Below are 21,128 nucleotides of genomic sequence, written 5' to 3'. Positions count from 1 at the left end.
CTCTTGAGTGTCGATGAGGGTGCAGTGAGGTAAAGGGCAAAAGTTTAACTATTTAAAAATGCCAGGCACTTCAGAAATCACAGTTGCCTTCTAATGTTAATTTTACCAAGCAGTCTATTTTTTTTTAAGTACAAAATTTGCAAAGCTTCTATTAAATTCCAAACTCTTAAACAAGCTCATAAAGTCAGAAAATATTTATCTGGTAGGGTGGCAGCCTAATAAAAAATTTTATGAATCTTTTACAATAGTCCTGTCAAGAGGCTAAGAACTCAGGCACCTCTCACCTCTAAAGATCAACACACTCAAAATCATGCTCATCTGTCAGGATCCAAGGCGGGAATGACAAGGCTGGGACTGCAACCTGCCTTCTCTTGCACAAAAGTTAACACAACATAAATTCCTTTGCGATGTACCATGGAGAAATTCCTTCAGAGAACTGCCTACACTTCACTGTTAAAAGCAGTAATGGGAGAGTTCCTACATCCCAGCACTGTTCCACGCCTCATCCGCGAAGCATTTTCACCTGTTAGAAATGTGACCTACTGTAAATATTTGGCAGCTTGGCTTCACATGCTCGTATGCTTAGACACTGTATTACAAACGTCACAATGTTGTTGTGTTTGGTTTTGCACTGTAGCCTCCCTTCTAAGTTTTTTGGAGAGTGAGCCACTGGTGGTATGCTGTATGGTTCTCATCAATGCACCTTGTAGCATAAAAGAAGACACTAGTTGATACACAGTCAGGTCAAAACAGTTTCAAATGTCCACATAACAAGAAGGAAGGATTTAAAGCTTACAGCATTATATGACCAAGTTGGTTTTATTATATGGAGCTGGTCCCAAACTGTTTTACTGTGGTGAGCTTTCTTGAGCAGCTAACAATAAAGACATAAATGTTTGTTTTGTTAATTAAAAACCATTTGGAGCTTTCTGGAAAATGTTGCCATGAGATTCCTAACTTCAGTAGTAACTTCTAAGGTATCACATACTCAATCTGCACATTTTATAGAAAAGATGTTAGAAGTCCCATGTAAACTTTCACCACTATCCAAAGCTTCCACTTGATACTGCCTACCTGTCACAGAAGTGAACACCATATAACAATAATATAAGAAATAGTTTCCAGATTAATTTTGATCAGCTATAGGACCATGTAAATTCCTTAAAATCAACGGGCATTTCTTTTCTACAGTGGGAGGTATACTTATTCCAGTATCACTCAAGATATGTAGAGTAAGAATGGGTGTGAAGATAGAAGATCATAAAGGGCAAAGAATGTTCCCGAATTCTCCTAAGACTGTCTTTGCAGTCTCCTAAGACTGTCTTTGCATGTGCATGTGTGCACGCACGCACACGCGCGCGCACACACACACACACACAGAGCGCCCTTTTGGAAGTTCTCTTCAACTTCCCACACTGTAGCTCTTTAAAATAAATGTATACCTGAACCAGTTTAGGGAACTGAGATTATCCCTAACCCCTTCACTCTCCTTTACCACACAAGAAGCTTTTAAATGTTTAATAAATAACTGGTAGAATTTTATCAAACACTTAAGGGCATTAGAGTAGGAGGGGATATTGTTAATAAGGAAATAAGCAATTTTATTTACGTGCAATGTAATTTCCTCTTCTGACTAGAGAATGGTCCCCCTTTTACACAAACTCTGTCCCAAGTCAGACCCTCACTTTCTCCAGTAGACAACTGGCTCTGCTCTTAGAACCTGGACTAGGAATTCTTCTCTCCCCAGAAGCAAATTCCCCTTTTTGGTTGCAGTAGGTCCCCCCTTTCCCCAATACTCTCTTCCCGCCAACGCCACAGGTCTTTCACAGACACTAAACACATCTGCTCTCCCTAGAACTCAGTGCTGAACTCAAATCCTGTCAGAAACTCTGACTCCTTAAAACCCCATCCATTCCCAGCTCGTAACTCACAAACTTAGGCTCTGTAAGGGATTAGCACTTTAGATTCAGGCTTTTTTTTTTTTTTTGGCTTCTGCCTGTCACAATCAGCAAGATATTCATGCCAGAGAGGAGACCGTAATCATAGACAACTTTAAGAAATTTCTTACTGTTTAGAAACAAAACACAATACATTGCTAGCAGTGCTATAAAAGGTTAAACTAAATTAATCAATGGATATTTAAAGCATGCAGTAATATTGTGAAAACACCAACTGGGAATGCACAGTACTGAAATGGGTAAGATTATCCTCCTTTTAAACGTGCCCCTTTCAACCAGTATAAACCCTGACCTGCATGCATTGTACAGTATCACACAAAATTAGACTACTGAGATTGTTCCGTTCTTTCCTGCTTCCAGCCCTAGAAAATTATTTCTAAAACCAGTCTCTAGTCTCGTTTTATGTGATCCATCTAGTCAACTGCCAAGCTCAATTTGTCTGCTCGGTCCATAACTTTGAGCATACCCCTAAGAGACAATTTCTAGGGCCATCTCTCCCTGGTACCACAGAAAAGCCCCACCTGTTTGGTTTAGCAGTTATGCAGTGTAGCACCTTATTCCTTGAAGGGAAGGGAAGATCCTTCCAGTGCAAAAGTGTGGCAGGGAAACCTCTTCCCCATTTGCCGACAAGACAGATGCTTCATATCACCAAAGTGCTGTTAGTATTAAACAACAGATATTTTAACGTATTATGTTACACCATCCATCTCTGTGAACTGCCCATCTTGTAAAATTCTTTTAATTATGTTATTTTTTTCTCCACTATCTTCTCCATCTACTGTTATTCATAGCATTATTGTCTTTAGTTACTAGCTGTAGCTATTAACATTGCTGCAGTGGTTCTTAGAGGGAGAGGATGATTTATTGTTTAACAACTCGTCTCGAATGCTTCAATGGGGACTGTTCCTTTCATATACATCCTCTCCCCCAAACATTCAGGGCATTGCTTTTGTGGAAGGAAAAAAAGATGGACTTTGAGCCAATGGCCGATGCTTACCCTGACGCTGCCACTTACTTCTTGGGAAGCGCAGTAGTATAACCTCTGAGCTCAGTCGTATTAAATTTCAGCATAATGCTCTCAACAAGAATCAGAAGAACGCTGCTAAAGTGCACCAGGAGGGTAAAATGCCAACTGTCTAGATGAATGGTTTGTTTTTATTTTTATAGAGATTTTTCTAAACTTCAACTTTCGCCCTGGCTTTCCCCTTCATCTCACTGTTTTCTCCTCCCTCCAAGAGCTACCTCCAAATGCCCATCTGTCAGTTTCATTTAACAGAAACCTATAATTCCTAGCTAATGGATGCACTTGGCTAAGGAAAGATAATCTCCTTGGGCTCGCTTCAGTTGTTTCATCCCTGTTATCATATTAATATTGATTAAATGCAAAGCACAACGTTTAAGTGAGACGGCACACATTATTTAAGGGGGACAAAAGCATACAATGTTGTGGCTGCACACTAATCTACATGAGAAACAGTCTTCTTCGAAAAGGTCCGCTCCTTTAAATGGGATTGTTCTCTCTACCACTGATGGTATGAAGCTTTTGCTGAAAGGCTATTTTAAGAGTTTGGATATCCTGCTGGATCCTGATGTCTTGCTGGAGAAATAAGTGTCCGTGACAGCAAAAGAAAAAGAAAAAAAGACCTACCACTTGCTCTCCAGACCCATGTCCTTCATGGATGGTGAAGGCCAGTCGTGAGGTGCTACAGAGTCCCCTGTTACAAATTAGCAATGTCTCCCTGTCACAGAGAGCTTTCTTTGAGAGGCTAAAGGAGGCAGTGGTGTGCCCATACTTGAATAAGTCATCTTCGGATCCTATGGATCTGGCCAAGCACCATCCACTTTTGAATTTATCATTTCTGGAAAAAGTAGTTGAGAGAGTGGTTGTGGATCAGCTACAAGTATTTCTGGAGGATGCATCAGTTCTGGATCCTTCCAGTCTGGCTTCTGTCCTGGCCATGGGATGGAGATCATGCCGTTTGCCATTGCAGATGAGCTATGGATGCAGCTGGATGGTGGTAGGTCAGCACTGCTGGTGTTATTAGGTTTCACCACATTTCACATGGTTGACTACAATCTTTTGTCCCCCACCTCATCAATGATGGGATCTGAGGCACAGCCTTAAAAAGGCTGGCCTTGTTTCTCCAGGACCACGGACAGCAGGTGACACTGGGGGGGGGGGGGAGATATCCCGGTGGCACATACTTGTTTGTGGAGTGCCACAAGGGGTGATCCTCTTCTCGATGTTGCTTAACATCTATATGAGGCCCCTGTGAAAGGTCATCCAGAGCTTTGGGAAGGGTTGTCATCAATATGCTACTGACACTCAGCTGGTTCTCTGTTGATGGATGGCCAGCTGGCCACTGCCCCACTGTTTTGGTGCAGTGTTTGGAGGCTGTGATTGGTTGGTTAGAAAAGAGTAGACTAAAGCGGAAGGAAGGAAGGAAGGAAGGAAGGAAGGAAGGAAGGAAGGAAGGAAGGAAGGAAGGAAGGAAGGAAGGAAGGAAGGAAGGAAGGAAGGAAGGAAGGAAGGAAGGAAGGAAGGAAGGAAGGAAGGAAGGAAGGAAGGAAGGAAGGAAGGAAGGAAGGAAGGAAGGAAGGAAGGAAGGGAGGGAGGGAGGGAGGGAGGGAGGGAGGGAGGGAGGGAGGGAGGGTGGGTATCTACTTATAAGCATTTGGTACTTTCAGTGCCATGGAAGGAGAAAAAGGATACCCTTTCAGTACAGTGATCTGAAACATGTTCCTGAAATATAATTCCAGTTGGAAAAAAAATCCACATGTCTTTTATGTAACACAAGAAATGAATGTTAATTTGCAGGACTGAGTGCCACTGCGACCCAGGTGATGCCTGAAAGTGATGTCAGCCTATCAAGCAAAGAGTCTAGGAATTCTCCCAAACTCAAGGTCAAGACAGAAGTGATGTCATTATGCTGCATTACATTGTTTCTCACCCCATTGTACTCTTGCTGTTCCACTGAGCAAATATGGGAATGGAGGAAAGAGACAGGAGTTTACCCATTGATGCAGGGCAAATAGGAAGGCTATCACTTACATGAAACAGATCAGACCATAAATTCCAGCATGGTTACGAATCTGCCAAGTTCATTTGACTAAATCCACAGCCTCCATTCACATCTGTAAAATGGGAATGATAGAACCAAACTCACAGGAGGATCTTATAGGCTTACCACTAAAAGGTACTGTATTCACCTATTTACTATTAACAAAATTATAGCAATACTGTTAATGTTAATAATATATAAAGTCTATGGAAAATACCCTATAGGAAATTAATTATTTAAATTGATCAGTTAAAAACTTGTGAACAGAGGCTAGTGAATTTTTCACATGACAGAAATCAATATAATCTCTGATTTTGTAGAGGATACATTCAGGGGCACCATGGGGTCATGGGGTATCCCATGTCCCCGGGCACATGCCATTCAGTCATGTGGGGGGGGGGGGACTGGCCAGGTTCTTGTGCCTGGCCTTTCCTGAGGCACGTGGACCCGGCAGGCACCCAGCAGCTCCCTCCGTGCCAGGGCGCAGCTCACTGGCTGAGTTGTTTGCCACAGTGGTAGGCCAGCTCCTGCCCTCCCCAGGGAGGGCAGGGAGGGCAGGGCAGGGCCCGGCCCCAGGTGGCTCAGGCCTGAGCCGCCCACCACCAAGCCCTGCCCCCCAGCCTCCCTGGGGAGGGCAGAAGCCGGCCTGCCACCATGGTGCTGCCTGAGCCGCCTGTCACCAAGCCCTGCCCTCCCCGGCCTCCCTGTTGGCTGCCGTAAGTGGGGAGCAGGGGGAATAAGGGACAGGGCAGGGGGCACAGGGAGCCAGAAAGAGGGGGGTCGTGGGGATCCAGTCATGCCCTGGGCACCATTTTAGCCTTGTATGCTTCTGTATAAATTAACCTTATTTACACTGAAATTTAAACTTGATTTAGCTGATTCAAGGGACTGCTTCAGCTAAACTTACTAAGTTGAACTCACTGTCACTTTAGGAATAAAGTGTACATTAGGGGTTCATGACAGAATGGGCCTGCTCTGACCTGCATACCCAATTTACCCCTACCCTCTCCCAGGGGTTCTGAATGCCTCCTGGAGGGACTTGTCCCTCCACTCTCTTGGGTAACCACTACCGCCACTCGACCATTGTAGGAACTGTCCACTGGGAGGGGCAGGATCCCCCAGCTTCCCTTCCAAACACTGGCCTCAGTGTCTCCCACTTCCCCACACCTGGGCATCATGGGAATGATTTTCAGTCTGATGCAACTACCAGCCTGTCCCCTTCTGGACTGCCCTCTTTAAAGTAGCATGTCAAAGATGCTGGTGGTCTATGTGTTACAGAGAACCGCTACCAACATCCTAAGTTAAAATGTATTTACTAAAAAGAAACTGTTAACAAGCATAGTTTTAGCACAGCATCAGATTGGGCAAGGGATCCAAGAGAAATGAGAGCAATGCAATTCTTCTGCCCCTTTTCTATACATGTCCTATCAGATGTTAAAATATAAGACATCCTCTTGAACTTAGGTTGTTATAAAACTCTATGGAGTTTCCATTAATCTAGCTCTTCTAGCTCCCGGGAATGACACATGGTCACAATAGTTGCTTTCCCCAGACCTCAGATGAGAGCTCTGTCTTCCCTGAGAGACTCATCCAAAAGAGAGCCCTTCCTCCTTGCTCTCAGGATTTTTATTCAACCCCTTTCTCCACCCACTGACCAGGTAAGTCTGGGTCAAAGAATCCTTTCCTGATGCCTTCAGGAGTTTTCTTCCTTTCTAGTATTTTGGATCCTCCAAAACTCTTGTCCCTGTTTAGAAAAAAAAGTGGGGAGGGAGTTTGTCCCATCCCATTTTCTCTTAATACCTCTATTAGTATTTCTAAAAAGGCAGCTAAGGTAAGGCTGGAAAGCAACTGAACAAACTTCCCCCTTTCCCCAGAGGATAATAATGGTTAAAACATTCCCTCCAAACCTCAAGTGGAAAAAACCATTTCTTCACGGAATCCTGGATACTTTCAACCTCGCACATCAGAAAATCCAGGATTCCTGAAAAAAAATTCAATTAGACCAGAATCTGAATTCTACCCCACCTCCTTTTCTCTTCACTTGTCTGAACTCCAGAAGAGGCTGGGGATGCCTTCAAGTCCCATGTAGAACCTGGAGGCTGCAGCTGTGCAGCCAACTAGAAGGTAAGTGAAGGAAGAGGAGATTCTTAAAGAAAAATGGTGGTGGGACTGAAGCAGCCTGAATCATGCTGAAAAAGTTTGAATGATTCAGGATCTATTTTTCGGTTCCCTTTAAATTGCTGCCTTATTTCAGGTGAAAAAACCTGAAAAACCTTATCAGTATTGGGGGGGGGGGGGCGCAGCTGAGGTTGGCTTTGACAACACAAACGCACACCCCTAGTCTACATGTTTTTTAAACAATCTTTAAAGTTCATTAAAAATGATATGGGAACAGAGTAGGAGTATCTAAATATTGATGATACCACATTCTAGGTCTTAGCTGCCCATTTGCTTCTAGCCATTCAAAATTCAGAAATATATTTTAAAACCAATGATTATAATCCCTAAATTCTATATGCATCTTTAGAGCACTACTGCTAGCCAGAAAAAAAAACTGTAGTCTCCATCTGGGTGATAACTTTGCTTGAAATGGGATGCTATGTCCTAAGAAGGAAAGAAGTTATATCATGGCTAGGAAAGTTCCCCTGAGATGTCACCAAGGCTAACCTAACCTTTTGAGATCCATATAAACAAGCAACTGAACATGGAAAGCACTGAACCAAGGGCCTGTTGTTTATCTAACCCCTGTACTGCAAGAGACATCAATCCCTGCCTTATTAAAGAAATGCACACACTAGCCCGGTATGCCTACTTAAACAGCTCTCTCATATTCACAGTTTCTCAGAGGTTGGAGGAAGTTCTAGAGGGGCCTCTTCCATAAATAAAATCCTTCTGCTTGGCGATAACTAAATTGTATTAAGACTGGCTCAGACAGCTCCAATTAGAATCCTGTGGTGGGGATGGACTAGAGAACTTTATATGAGATCACTCACAGATACAGGCTTTCTCTTACCCCTTCCCCATCCGCTTCTCATTCTAAGTCATCTGTACCTACATACTAAATGAAAACGTAATACAAAATCTGAAACACACTCTCAAAACTTCACCAGTGTAATGGTAGCAGTTTTCTCAAAGCCAGTCACAAAACCTTCAAGTACTAGACATAATTTGGTTTTGAATTGATAAGGATTCCAAATTATTCCCATAAGTCAGGCTCATAAATCAGATATGAGGAGTTCTGAATGAAGAAGAAAAGATCTGTGGGTTCTGGCTCTCCCCAAAGGATACCTACCTACTGGTAAGAAAAGGAGAGATAAATATAAGCAAAGTTTCTACTATGGAGATGTAGTTACAGAATTACAGAATAATATTACAGAATTCAATTTATAGCCCATAGAGCTCAATCTCTGAGATCATCATTGCAGACACTCTTCTGTTCTCTGAGTAAAGACAGAAATGGCGGCAGCTAGAGATGTAACATTTCTGAAAATTTGAAAGACACATTGGGGGGGGGGGAGTTTTTTCTGCCTTTTTTCCCAGGAAAAAAACTGAAAATTGGGGAAAAATGGATAGTATTGTATTGCAGGTGGGGTTAAAGGTGCAGTTTGCAAGTGTAATGGGCAGTTGATAGCAGTTTGCCTGTGCATTTAAGTACTCATTTACAATCCATTTTATTTCTTCCTGCAGAGAGACATCCTGAGTCTGGGTGGTGTTCATTAACCATAGCCTTGATTCTATTATTTTTAAGTACTGGTAGCCAAATTTTGTTCATTTTCACAGTTTATTCCTTCCTGTTAAAATTGTCCATGTGCTTGTGAATTTCAATGGCTTGCAAATGGTTCTTTCTCCCACCCTGGGTATTTCACAGCTATATATACTTCACTTGTTCTACCGCCACTAAACCCTCTGAAGATGCCAGTCACAGATGAAGGCAAAACGTCAGGAGAAAATACTTCTGGAACATGGCCATACAACCCAGAAGACCCACAACATCCTATTAATGGTATATTTGGTCATTGACCGTAAATAACATATTCTAATCTACTAATGGTGTGCTCCACATACCCTCCCCTTCCATGTGCACCAGTCACCCTTACCCAGCCATCAGAACTCCTGGCCACACTCAGTCTACAGGACACTCTGGCTTCATCCCTTGCCCCCCCCCCCCCCACAGCCCCAATACCATCATGCTCATCCACCTAGGTATCTTTGGTCCCTTGGGTTTTCCCAGTGTAAACCCAGTGTCTCAACACTTCAAGTGAGATAGAAATATTCTAGCATGGCTACTTTGCAGAAAACAATAAGCCTAGCAGTCACATAATTTCAACTATCAACCTGCTAATCCTTTTCTCAGCAGCTTTGGGACCAAATAGGAAATAGCGATTTTTAAAATAGCAGCATGGTTCAAGAGAACAGAAGAGGAACTATTCACAAGTCAAGAGAGAGTAATATCATATGAGAAGTACAAGTATTTTAAAAGCCCAAGGATAAAACCAAGAATCAGTACAGTTAGATGGCCTGCATCAAATCTATGTTCAACTTTCCAACCATTAGGCCAACTGTTTTTCTTTTTGGCTTCTAAATTCAGATGAGCTTAAGTGCTTCAACTCTTTCTTGCTAGCCTTATGCCGGTAACTCAACCATGTTGTGTGGTAAAAGAAATTCACTGAGGTGTTAACTGCAGAAACCCTAAATAGATAAGCTTCTACACACAAGTGTTGCTTTATTAATGAGTTATGCTCCATTATCTTGCATTTGTTCGCTAGGGCTTTGCTTTAAGATAAAAAAAAATCTGGCTTAGTACTGAGGTAAAAATGTATTTGTGGCATCTAGAAACAGTCCATAGCTGTCTCTCCACAAACAAGAGGGGCTCAAATTAGAGAGACCTCTCTGCCAAGAAAAGATGGGGGTGGGCGGGAGAACTGCATATTGCTGTCAAATTTAATAAATCTACTTCTATCAACAGAGACTTAGAAGCAAAATTGGGGTGGCTCTGGACCTCATGGCCTCCATGACAACCGTGGGCTTGTTTCAAGCTAATAATTCGTACATTGTGCAGGTCACACTCTTGATCAGATATTTTGTTCTGGGCAAGAGGAATATGATTTGAGGGTGGAAGAACTGGTGACAATTCCTTTATCATGGAAAGATCATTATTTGCTTGGGTTTAGATTACAAGGGTATTAAAACTCTGGAGGGGTAGGTATAGTGGTGGGATTCAAATAATTTAACAACTGATTGTTTACAAGCATCATTTTAACAACCGGTTCTGCCAAAGTGATGCGAACCTGCTGAATCCCACCACTGGGTAGGCATCTATTAAAATGACCTGCATCTATAGTTAGATGGATCCAAATAGCTTTCTAGTGGCTCTAGGAATTTTTTATTTGATATGGTTGGTTCTCCTACCTTAGTTTAAAAGCAGCCTGGTGGGAGCTACCTTAGTTTAAAAGCAGCCTTTTAAAGCAGCCTAGTGGGAACTACACTTCTCAGGACACCTTGCGAGCCCCAACTCCTACAGCGATTTTCCGCCCCCACGTGAGCCCCCCCCCCCCCACAGTGCATGGCGTGGCCCTCCACCCCCTTACAGCTACCCCACTGGGTCCCAGAATCCTTTCTTGAGATTTCCAGTCTCTTTGTCCCTTCTTGGTGCCAGATTCTAGCCATTGTGTAAGTTGACCATTTCACTGTCTCTAGCCTAAATGGCCATTATTTCCAAAGTTTTGGTTAGTGCTTGAGTGACACTTGGAAGCAACTGGTTTCCCCTTGCTTGCCTGTCTTCTGCCAGGAGAGATGCTTTAAAACTAAAGGTGGAAGTTGTGTCAAGCCCTCCTTTGAAATTAAACATGTTTCTCCACACAGGTAATAGAACTGTGTTATAATAGAAGAATTCAAGCAGGTCCTTTTATAAAATAACAGAAATGTAGACACTGTGCATGTGTTGTTGTATGTATTATTCCACTCTTACTGCTCTATTTTCCAATGTTGGTTTTTGTTAAGGTCTGCACTGCTGCCTCTGAAACCCATGTGGAATTTGGAGGCACCTGGAATTTTTTGAGTTCAGGTTTCATAGACCAGAAAAATAATGAATTTCTGAAAAAAGCTGAAAAATCTCCCCATACCATTCAGTTTTTTATGGATTGTTTGAATATTTCCAGATCTATTAAAACCAAACCCCCCAAAATAAAAAAAATGTTGAGAATCTTTAGATTTATGTTCCAAGTATCCCCTAAAGCCGTGGTGGCGAATCTGTGGCACTCCAGATGTTCATGGACTACAGTTCCCATCAGCCCCTGCCAGCATGGCCAATTGGGGTTGATGGAAATTAACAGAATTTAGTAACAGAAAACAAAAGAAAACTCACCATAAAAATAGTTATGCTTGGACAGAAGAGGAAGAGGAAGAGGAAGGAGGAGGAGGAGTTTGGTTTTATACCCTGCCTTTCTCTCCTGTAAGGAGGCTCAAGGCGGCTTACAAACTCCTTTCCCTTCTTCTCCCCACAACAGACACCTTGTGAGGTAGGTGGGACTGAGAGAGTTCCGAACAATCTGAATAGTCAAGGTCACACAGCAGGAATATAGGAGTGTGGAAGCAAAGCTGCCATTCTCTGCCATTCTCAGACTCTGCCATTCTGTGGAGGAGTGGGGAATCAAACCTGTTAGAATCCACCTGCTCGTAACCACTATACCACGTTGACTCTCAAGATGATCCACAAGATTGTCTCATCTACTTACCTTCAGAAAAGGGAAAACCACAGCCCTCAACTACTGAAACAAGTATCACAGCAAAACAGCTGATATTTCCATTTGGCTCATTTTCCTTTCTTATTAAAAGCACTATGTTATATATTTAAAGTCAGACTAACTCCTTAGAGTTCAGTGAATGGCTATGAATATTTTGGATATGCATGGCTTCTTTTGAAAGAAAATTGGAACGGCTGTTAAGTACATGTGTATAGCAATCTTTCCTTAAACAGCTGTGAAAGGGAAGGAACAAAAAAATCCTGTGGGCAAAAGTGCTACATGGCAATAGGAAGTAGTAATGTTCTCCTAACCACTACCTGATTAGGCCCAAGGTAGGACAATGAGGAACACTTTGAAAGCCTGGAAATTATCTGGTATATCCAACCCAAACAGAGAAAAGGAGAAAAAAACCCAACTTTGAATAAAGGTAATGCTATAACATCAAATTGAATCCAAGCAAAGCGGCATTCTGAGGCAAATGTCACAGTAGCTGATACAGTTACAGAAATCAAATGGAATTGACCCTCGCTATCATGCAAACACTATCCTCCATCCCTGATAAATCATGTTTGGATGGCAGGGATGGGCTTTCCGTTTGACTACAGCCCATGGTTCCTTCACATGTACATTACCACAGCAGTGGGAGAAGAAGTGTGAATAAGCATAATTAGGACTTTTGAGCTAATGTGTATCTTCCATGGAACAGTTTTCTTTTCTTCTCATTCTGAGGCTGTGTTACTATGTACACTTACTTGATAGCATGTTCCACTGAATTCACAGGGGCTTCTTTTAATGTAAATTTCACAGCTGCAAGTATGAGACACAGAATACAGACTCTAAGTCTAATACTAGTTGCTAATGGATTGTGCTTCATTCAGTGTTGATACATTTGTAGGGCCAAGGAAGTCTGAAGAGCCAAGAAAAACAGCCAACTTGCCACTGCAACTGTACCTGAAACTTTCTGTGTATTCAGCACTGATAATTTTCTAAGCCATGTTTAAAAATAGAGAATGCTGGCAAGCACATGTAGGAAATGAGTGTGTGTAGACCAGGAGAACCATAAATGCTGCAGATTAAGATTACCCCCTCCCCCAAACCCTGGAACAGACTGCTGCATTCAGACACGGGACATGAGAAATTCTCGAACCTCTTAGTTTCAGTCAAGTCTCTTCTCCCCTATCATACATACTAGAAATGCAAGATAAGGGTTTGATTGCGTTTTTCTGCATGGCAGGGGGGTTGGTCTTGATGACCCTTGTGGTCTCTTCCAACTCTATGACTCTAAGGGGAAGTGACTTGTGAAACAGCAGGCATAGTTGGAGCCAAAGAACAAAAAGGCAATAAAGATGTCAACAAGTAACATCTAGTACCAAGCAAGGGCTGGGTGCATCCACATTTTGGACAAGGGGAAGGAGAGCAGAGGAGAAGAAAACAGCTGAGGAGGGCCAGAGACATCATCAGCTTTACAAAGGATGGCACAAAGACTGACCAAAGAAAAAGCTCTACTTTCCATTATCAGCACAGCACAGCTCTCATGTTGAGCAGCCTGCTTGTTTGCAATTAGGTCTGGCCAGCCTAACTTCAGGCAAGAGTGAAGTGTGGTTTGCCAAGGAGGCATAACTGTCTTCAATAAAACTTCATTTCATTCAAAGGATCCTTGCCTGGGACTCTCCATCTATTCAATGTGGGATGCCCCAGAGCCCTGCCCTAGAATCACTCAAGGGTCTGGTTGTTGTGGGTTTTCCGGGCTGTGTGGCCGTGGTCTGGCAGATCTTGTTCCTAATGTTTCACCTGCATCTGTGGCTGGCATCTTCAGAGGATCTGATAGTTGGAAAGGAAAGCAAGTTTCCAACTATCAGATCCTCTGAAGATGCCAGCCACAGATGCAGGCGAAACGTCAGGAGAGAATGCTGCTAGAACACGGCCATCCAGCCCGGAAACCACACAGCACCCCAGTGATTCCGTGAAAGCCTTCGACAATAGAAGAAGAAGAAGAAGGAGGAGGAGGAGGAGGAGGAGGAGTTTCAATTTATATCCCCCCCTTTCTCTCCTATAGGAGACTCAATGGGGCTTACAGTCTCCTTGCCCTTCCCCCCCTCACAACAAACACCCTGTGTGGTGGGTGGGGCTGAGAGAGCTCAGAAGAACTGTGAGTAGCCCAAGGTCACCCAGCTGGCGTGTATGGGAGTGCACAGGCTAATCTGAATTCCCCAGATAAGCCTCCACAACTCAAGCGGCAGAGCTGGGAATCAAACCTGGTTCCTCCAGATCAGAGTGCACTTGCTCTTAGCCACATCACCACATCAATCAGTAAGTGTTTGGGTGGAACTTGCTATGCAAATACAAATGTATTGTATTGCGAGTGGGGTTTTTCAGTCCAGGGAGTGATTCACATTTGCATTCCCTGCAGAAGCAACAGTCTTAGTGAATGTGAACCCTGTGTCTCGGTGGAGTCCATTGTCCATGAACCTAACATGCCCTTAGCTTTGCTTCTGATGTTTTTAATTACTGGTAGCCAAGTTTTATTAATTCTTAGAGTCTCTTCCTTCTTGTTGAAGTTTTCTTGGGGTTTATGGATTTCAATGGCCTCCCTGAGTAGTCTGACATAGTAATCTTCCAAGTTGTCCAGAATTTCAGTGTTTTCAAATAGAATGTTATGTCCAGTTTTGTTTAGAGCATGTTCTGCTACTGCAGATTTTTCAGAGATTTTTCAGGATGGTCAAGTCAACAGTGTCTTTCGTGTTCCTTAATACGAGTCTGAATGCTGCACTTTGTAGTTCCAAAGTAGACCTTTCCATAGCTGCAGGGTATGTGATAGACACCTGCAGAAGTGAGGGGGTCTCTTTTGTCCTTTGCTGAGTGTAGCATCTGCTGTATTTTTCTGGTAATTTTGAAGATTGTTTGTAGGTTATGTTTTTTCATCAGAAACAGAAATCAGAAGAGCTTTAAGACCAAGAGAAACCTAGAGGACTGAAAAGAAACAGCCCCCCACAGGAAAAATATTTCTACCATACCTCAAGGGAATCACATATCAAATAGGGAAACATTTCAATCTCTCTCCCCATAAATAATCGACCGCTTTTAGCAGCTTAATTAATTTTGGGTCCTTTTTGTAATACACTTCTCATTTTCTGAGGCATAACTGCAAGAATAATGGAAGTTGAACAAAACTCAGAGATTTGAAGAACAAGCATCCAACAAGCAGTGGTTAAGAGCAAGTACACTCTAATCTGGAGAAACGGGTTTGATTCCCCGCTCTGTCACTTGAGATGTGGAGGCTTATCTGGGGAACTAGATTAGCCTGTGCACTCCAACACATGCCAGCTGGGTGACCTTGGGCTAATCACAGCTCTTCAGAGCTCTCTCAGCGACACCCTCATAGCCGTTTGTTATGGGGGGGAAGGAAAAGAAGATTGTAAGCCCCTTTGAGTCTTCTTACAAGAGAGAAAGAGGTGGTTTAAATGCAAACTCTTCTTTTCTTCTTGAAGGCTCAAAACCCTGCTCAGCTCCCAAAGCCCTCAATAGATATTTCTAACACATTTCCATGCTTCCCATTTCAACCATAGGGGCAAGAACCTGGTTTTGTTTTTCAAATAAAAGCTGAGAATCTTACCACTACCACTATTTGTTATTTAACTAACTGCCCTCTAGGAATAAGGCAGGTTACTTCTCTCTGCAGTCTTTTAAAAACAGAAACAATGGGTTCAAGCTCCCCCACCCCCCAAGTCTGAACTACTGTGTCTCAGAAAGAAGTCATCTCAACAATTTAAACTCTTCAGGAATGGGAGAAGTTTGGATGCATGTATGCATATTCTTCAAGAAATTAATGAAATGATTTCCAAAGAAGGTTGTATGAGCAAGGCTTTATGAAACAAACTTTTTATGAGAAAGAACAAGAAGTGTAACAGTATGCTTGGGGGAGAGGGAGGAAAAGAGAGGGGGAACGTGACCAATTAAACATAATTTAAAAAATGTAAAAGAAAACAAAACCACAAACAGGATGCAGACATGTTAAAAAAGCAACATTGACCTACCAGTGGAATGTGAACTATATTTGAATTAAACCATGTCACATTCACTACTCTTCCCCACACTGAAATGTTGGCAACTCTTATAAAAGCAAAAAAGATACATCGCAATTTTCTAATCATGCTTTTATTTCCCACAAAGCATGCTGCATCAATGGTACAAGACCATTTTGTTCAAGCCACTTCTTCTGTATTATGGATGGCAACGCATGAAGGGGGAGGGGCATGCCTGCTACACAATCCTGTTACATCTTATAAAAATCTAACATGGTCTCTACCACAAAGGTTCAAAAACTCAAAGAACAGAAACAGCTTTCCTTTAATTTGCCGTGGATCACTGGACAGTACTAAGTAAATAAGTTGTTAAGTAGCTGGGAGATGGAACAGACCTGAGCAAGGCTGTTATTGATACAATGTTTTGGAAGACATCGATTCATAGGATCACAATGAGTTGGAAGTGACTTGACGACACTTAGTACACAGACGCACAAAAAGACCTGTTTGGCTAGAGCGTAACCTGTTCCTATGTAGTTCAAGTTTTCAGACTTCTACATCAAGACAGACTTCTACATCAAGAGTGTATCTTTTTCTTTTATTTATTATGTCATAAACAACAACAAAACATAACCAACAAATGAACACCCTAAAGCAGTTATTAAGATTACAATGTCAACTAATTAATTACAGAACCCATGGGGTCCCAAACTGAGCCAAGCAACCTCTTCTTTGTAAATAAGTAAGCCTCAGCTTAACATTTATTTTAACCATTCCTTGTTCTGCTTATCTGCGGCTAAGTTCTGTTTCCAAACTTCAGCAAAAACAATCCTTGCTGCTGATATCAAACAGTGTAAAATTACCTGGATCTTCCTTGGAAATTCTGCCACATGGTTTAACAAAGATATTGCTACAGTAATGGGATCTCGAGTTCACATCAGTGAGACTCCACCTGCCCTGCCGTGGACTTTCCACCTTCTGCTGTTTTGAGATCAGACCACCTTCCCTGAGACCGCAGAATGAGAAGGAGAGGGGCTTATGCCATCCAAATCCTCTTCCTTCCCAAGACTGCCTTCCTCTTGACTCTCTTTCTCTCAGCTGCCTCTGTAGGTCAGTCCCTCCTTTCCTTCTTGGCAGAGTGTGGAGCCTTCCCTTTTATTGGATTCCATAGCCCACCTGGTCTGTAGCCAATTCCCTTCCCCTACTCCCTCTGGGAGGCTACAGAAGAAAAGGGACTCCTTCCCTGCTTCTTACCCCAGCTGCCGGTCTTGCTCCTTCCCCTAGCTGTTGAGGACTGCCTCTTAGGCTCATTCCACACATGCAGAATAATGCACTTTCAAACTGCTTTCAGTGCTCTTTGAAGCTGTGCTGAATGGCAAAATCCACTTGCAAACAGTTGAGAAAGTGTTTTGAAAACGCATTATTTTGAAGTGTTTCTCTTAGTTTCTTAGGGTCTTAGTTTCTCTTTTCCTGGCCTTTCCCAAGTCCAGACTGGACCCTGCCTTATGACCATGCCCCTCCCTGCTCTGCCTGGCTCCTGGCTGCCTATTTCTACCAGCCTTCCAGCATGGCATAGTGGTTAAGAGCAGATAGTGGTTAACAGAATTTTCCTTTTAAAATACATGAGAATGGGATAGAATCCCCTCTGCTGACTTGAATGCATTTAAAGGGAATTGTGATGACTGATACAAACTTTCGCTCTTTTCAAAACATGCAGTGTATTTTATGCTTAGATACGAATTCCTGTGCACAAAATATAACTTGAGAAACTCACCAAACCATCTAAATTAACTCTTTCACATGGCCATAAATTTAGTGATTTCTTCAACTACATACCCCTGAAAATTGAAGACACTGCCTTAAGTCACTATAGTCATTCCAAGTTGCCAGTCAGAACTACCTGAAGCACAGGTTTTTAAAATAAAAATAAAAACTGAAATTTAGTTTCTGAATCTAGGAGTAGCTATTTTTTGCTTGTTTAGCTAATTTGCATTCCCAAGCAAACAACTCATTAACTGCTAAAGTCAAAACAAAGCTTAAAAACTGAGGGTTTTTGTTTCATTTAAAGGGAAATAAGCAGGCCATATCACTGCACAGCAGTTGCCAAATTGAAAAATAACTTGCAATAATTTTCATTCCTATATTAATAACATTGAAATGTTTTTCTCATATTCTAACACAGAAAGTACTGGGAAAACATAGTAAAATTAGCAAAAATTTGCTCTTGTTTCAAACCAGAATAGCTGATGAAAGCTGATTGGAGTAGCCAAGTTTAGCTGAAGATGTCTGCTTTCTAAATAGCCTGATAAAGGGTGAATGAGGGTTTTCTTCTAAAACATTCCGTTTTATATTTTAATTAACCATTCATAATGAGGAGGAACCAATGGTGGGATTCAAATAATTTAACAACCTGTTCCAAGGAACCTATATCAACCATGTCTATTTGGGCATCCTATAAATATGCAAAAGAAATTAAAAGTGATACATATAGATATGGCTGGTTTCCATGAAGAAACCTAGATCTTTAATGTGGTTTTCAATTATGCTGGAAGCCAGAGAGCTGTCATGGGACTCAGTTCCTAATGGCTGGTGCTTTACTGGGCTGAGAAGAAAATGAAAATCTATTCCTATCCAGAATTAAACAGAGCCACATATTATCTTTTAGCTTGAACTTATTTGCTCTGTGTGATCCTACAATCTCTATTCAGCTCAATGTAGAGTATATCAACAGCTCGGAAAACCCACAACAACCAACTGCTCACTAAATCTACAGATTATAAGAAAACTTCTTATACTGCTGACACTGGAAATATAGAAGTGGTTATTAGACAAAGAAAACTTGAATTTTTGTTCATGTACTTATTTATGGTATCTACCCAGATGGGGGGGGTACCAGTGGGGGGATCCAAAAATTTTAGTAACAGGTTCCCATGGTGGTGGGATTCAAACTGTGGCGTAGCGTCAATGGGGCTGGGCGGGGCACAACGGGGGCATGGCTGGGCATTCTGGGGGCGGGGCATTCCTGGGCAGGGCTGTGGCAAGGACGCAGCTGCTGCGCCAGTCCTTGGGTGGGAAATGAATGCACACAGGCGCACGCAGCCACACATGGCAGCACCTCCTGCTAGACTGCTTCAAGTTCTGCACGCTACTGCTGAGAGGAGGGCGTAACTAAGGCAAAAATCACGTGGCAAAATCACCAATTAGTAACCCCCTCTCGGCACACACAAATAATTAGTAACCTACTCTCGGGAACCTGTGAGAACCTGCTGGATCCCACCTCTGGGGGGTACCCTCTGTCCCCGAGTGCCACTAATCTGGTCAAGTGGAAGGCACAAAATTGGGGGCCCCACTTAACCAGGAAGATGGCAAGTCGGTGTCTTCGGGTGCCCTTGGCCCCGCTCATGTATTCGTTGACGTGGGCAGGGCTAAGGAAGCCGGAGGACACAACCTCCCCAAGCCTCACCCCCAAGCACCACCACCCATGCTTATAAAAGCAAAGGAGATGAGGACGGAGTCTTGCAGTTGCTTCTGCTCTCCCCAGAGGGGAGGGCAGAAGGGACTGCTGGCTGCCGGCTGGGAGCCAGGAGGGCAAGACCTGGGAGGCGGGGCTCGGGTGGGGCCCCACACCTCGAGTCCCACCCCCAAGCATAGCAGGGGGCGCCCAGAGCTGTCTCTGGGTGCCATTCCCCCCCATTTCCCCCCCAAGCATAGCAGGGGGGCTGTCTCTGGGTGCCATTTGCCCCCCCCCCCATACGCCTCTGACAGTATGCTTTCTCACAGAAAACGCAAGGAAACATACCGGCAAGTTGTTATGACGACAGTAAATGAATATGTGAAACCAATTCAGAAGGCTTCTAACCTGGTAATACCAAGTTTTCTGTGGTAGGGCAGAGTGGAAGTTTACCTTACAAATCACAATTTACTTTACAAATCATAATCTGTGCTGAACATTTGAACATGTAAGGTAGCCCTGATATTGCAAGACTACAGGTAAAGGCTTATCTGTTAGAAAGTGTTAATTGCTCTCAACAAATAATAACAAACTAGCACTAATGAGGGTTTTTTTAAGCAGGAAAACAGTGCTGGCAACCACATACTTCCCAAGCCACAAAAGAATTTCCTCCCCGCCCCCAGAGTTTTCAACCGCATCATGGTTCATGAAATGCTATGTAGCCAGTTAGCCAGTGAGATGTGGTTATTTAATTATGTCACAAAGACAATGAAGGAAGAGAGTCAATGGCTGCTATACTACAAACACCGTTGTCTTCCATTCTGGGGAAAAAACAGTTTTAAGAGTATATTTTTCATAGAATGGTAACATGTTCAGAAAATATTCCTTTTAATTCATCTCTGATCATGGTCTCTCCATATATACTATTACTACACTGTTTATTTACCACAGGTTTATCTGAATGCATAACAACACAATTGGGCCTTCTGAGGGAAAATTCAGATTTTTGAAAAAGACAAGATAGTTCTGAATGTATGCAAGTAGTCAATGTAACAACTTACCTGAAATGTGGATTTTGAATTTTCCACTCTGCCCAAAACCACCTTCTATTACTCCTTCCTCTCCTGTAGACAGCTTGACCTTAAGTCCCACGAAAAGTTGTATGTTGGTCTCTTTTTTAAACAACGAACGACCAATCACACTGTAGTCATCACAGATCTGGAAAACAAGAAGACACCCTAGTCAGTTGCCTCTTCTAAAGGTTGTGCCTCTGCTGAAGGATGTTTTCTCTTCCGCTGGTACTTCCATTTCAGCAAGATCAACGGCTTTCAAGGAGCCCTGCACAAATAGAAGAGCTAACAGAAGAGGAAAACCACTTTGCAGCAGAGGCTGTCTAGAGCAAACAGAACTTGTCCATAGGAACCAAGGCACTATGTCTGCGGTAATGTTGCGTATGGTACGTCTGCATGGCATGCTCTATACACATTTGGATATCATCATCTGATGTAGCAGTTATGATATGGGAGCCAGCTGTATCTCATTGCATATGCGTATGATGTAAAGTTAAAATTAGTTCTGTAGAGCAATCTTTTTATGTAATGGGATATGGCCTTTTTTGGATGCAGCACCATGCCTCCCAAGAGGTTTGCTTGGTTACTTCATTATCAGTGTTTTGGGATCAAGCAAAGAGATTACATTTCATAAGGTGTTTACTTGATTAGCTTGCAGTGAGCTGCTCTGTTGTGTGTGTTCTTTTGTTTTTTCTCTGTTTTTATTCATAGGATGTTCTGCTGCTAGATTGTTTAAGATGACAATTTTAGCTTTTATTACCAGTCTTTTATTTATAGATATTTGGATTGAGTTGGCCAGTTTGAATACATTTATTATTTGGG

At 42.6% G+C, this 21,128-nt stretch overlaps 1 protein-coding gene across 1 annotated transcript in view; it reads right to left on the bottom strand.

Moving 5' to 3' along the window:
• EEFSEC (eukaryotic elongation factor, selenocysteine-tRNA specific) overlaps positions 1-21,128 on the bottom strand; it is a 179,055-nt gene that overhangs the window by 43,334 nt on the left and 114,593 nt on the right. The window contains exon 6 of the mRNA XM_048490222.1: positions 20,298-20,454. Coding sequence (XP_048346179.1) covers positions 20,298-20,454 — 157 coding nt within the window. The remainder of the gene's footprint in view (positions 1-20,297; positions 20,455-21,128) is intronic.

Source organism: Sphaerodactylus townsendi, linkage group LG03 (assembly GCF_021028975.2).
Source record: "Sphaerodactylus townsendi isolate TG3544 linkage group LG03, MPM_Stown_v2.3, whole genome shotgun sequence".
Taxonomy (NCBI): Eukaryota; Metazoa; Chordata; class Lepidosauria; order Squamata; family Sphaerodactylidae; genus Sphaerodactylus; species Sphaerodactylus townsendi.
The sequence above is the reverse complement of the archived record's forward strand: the minus strand, read 5'-3'. Positions and strand labels throughout refer to the sequence as shown.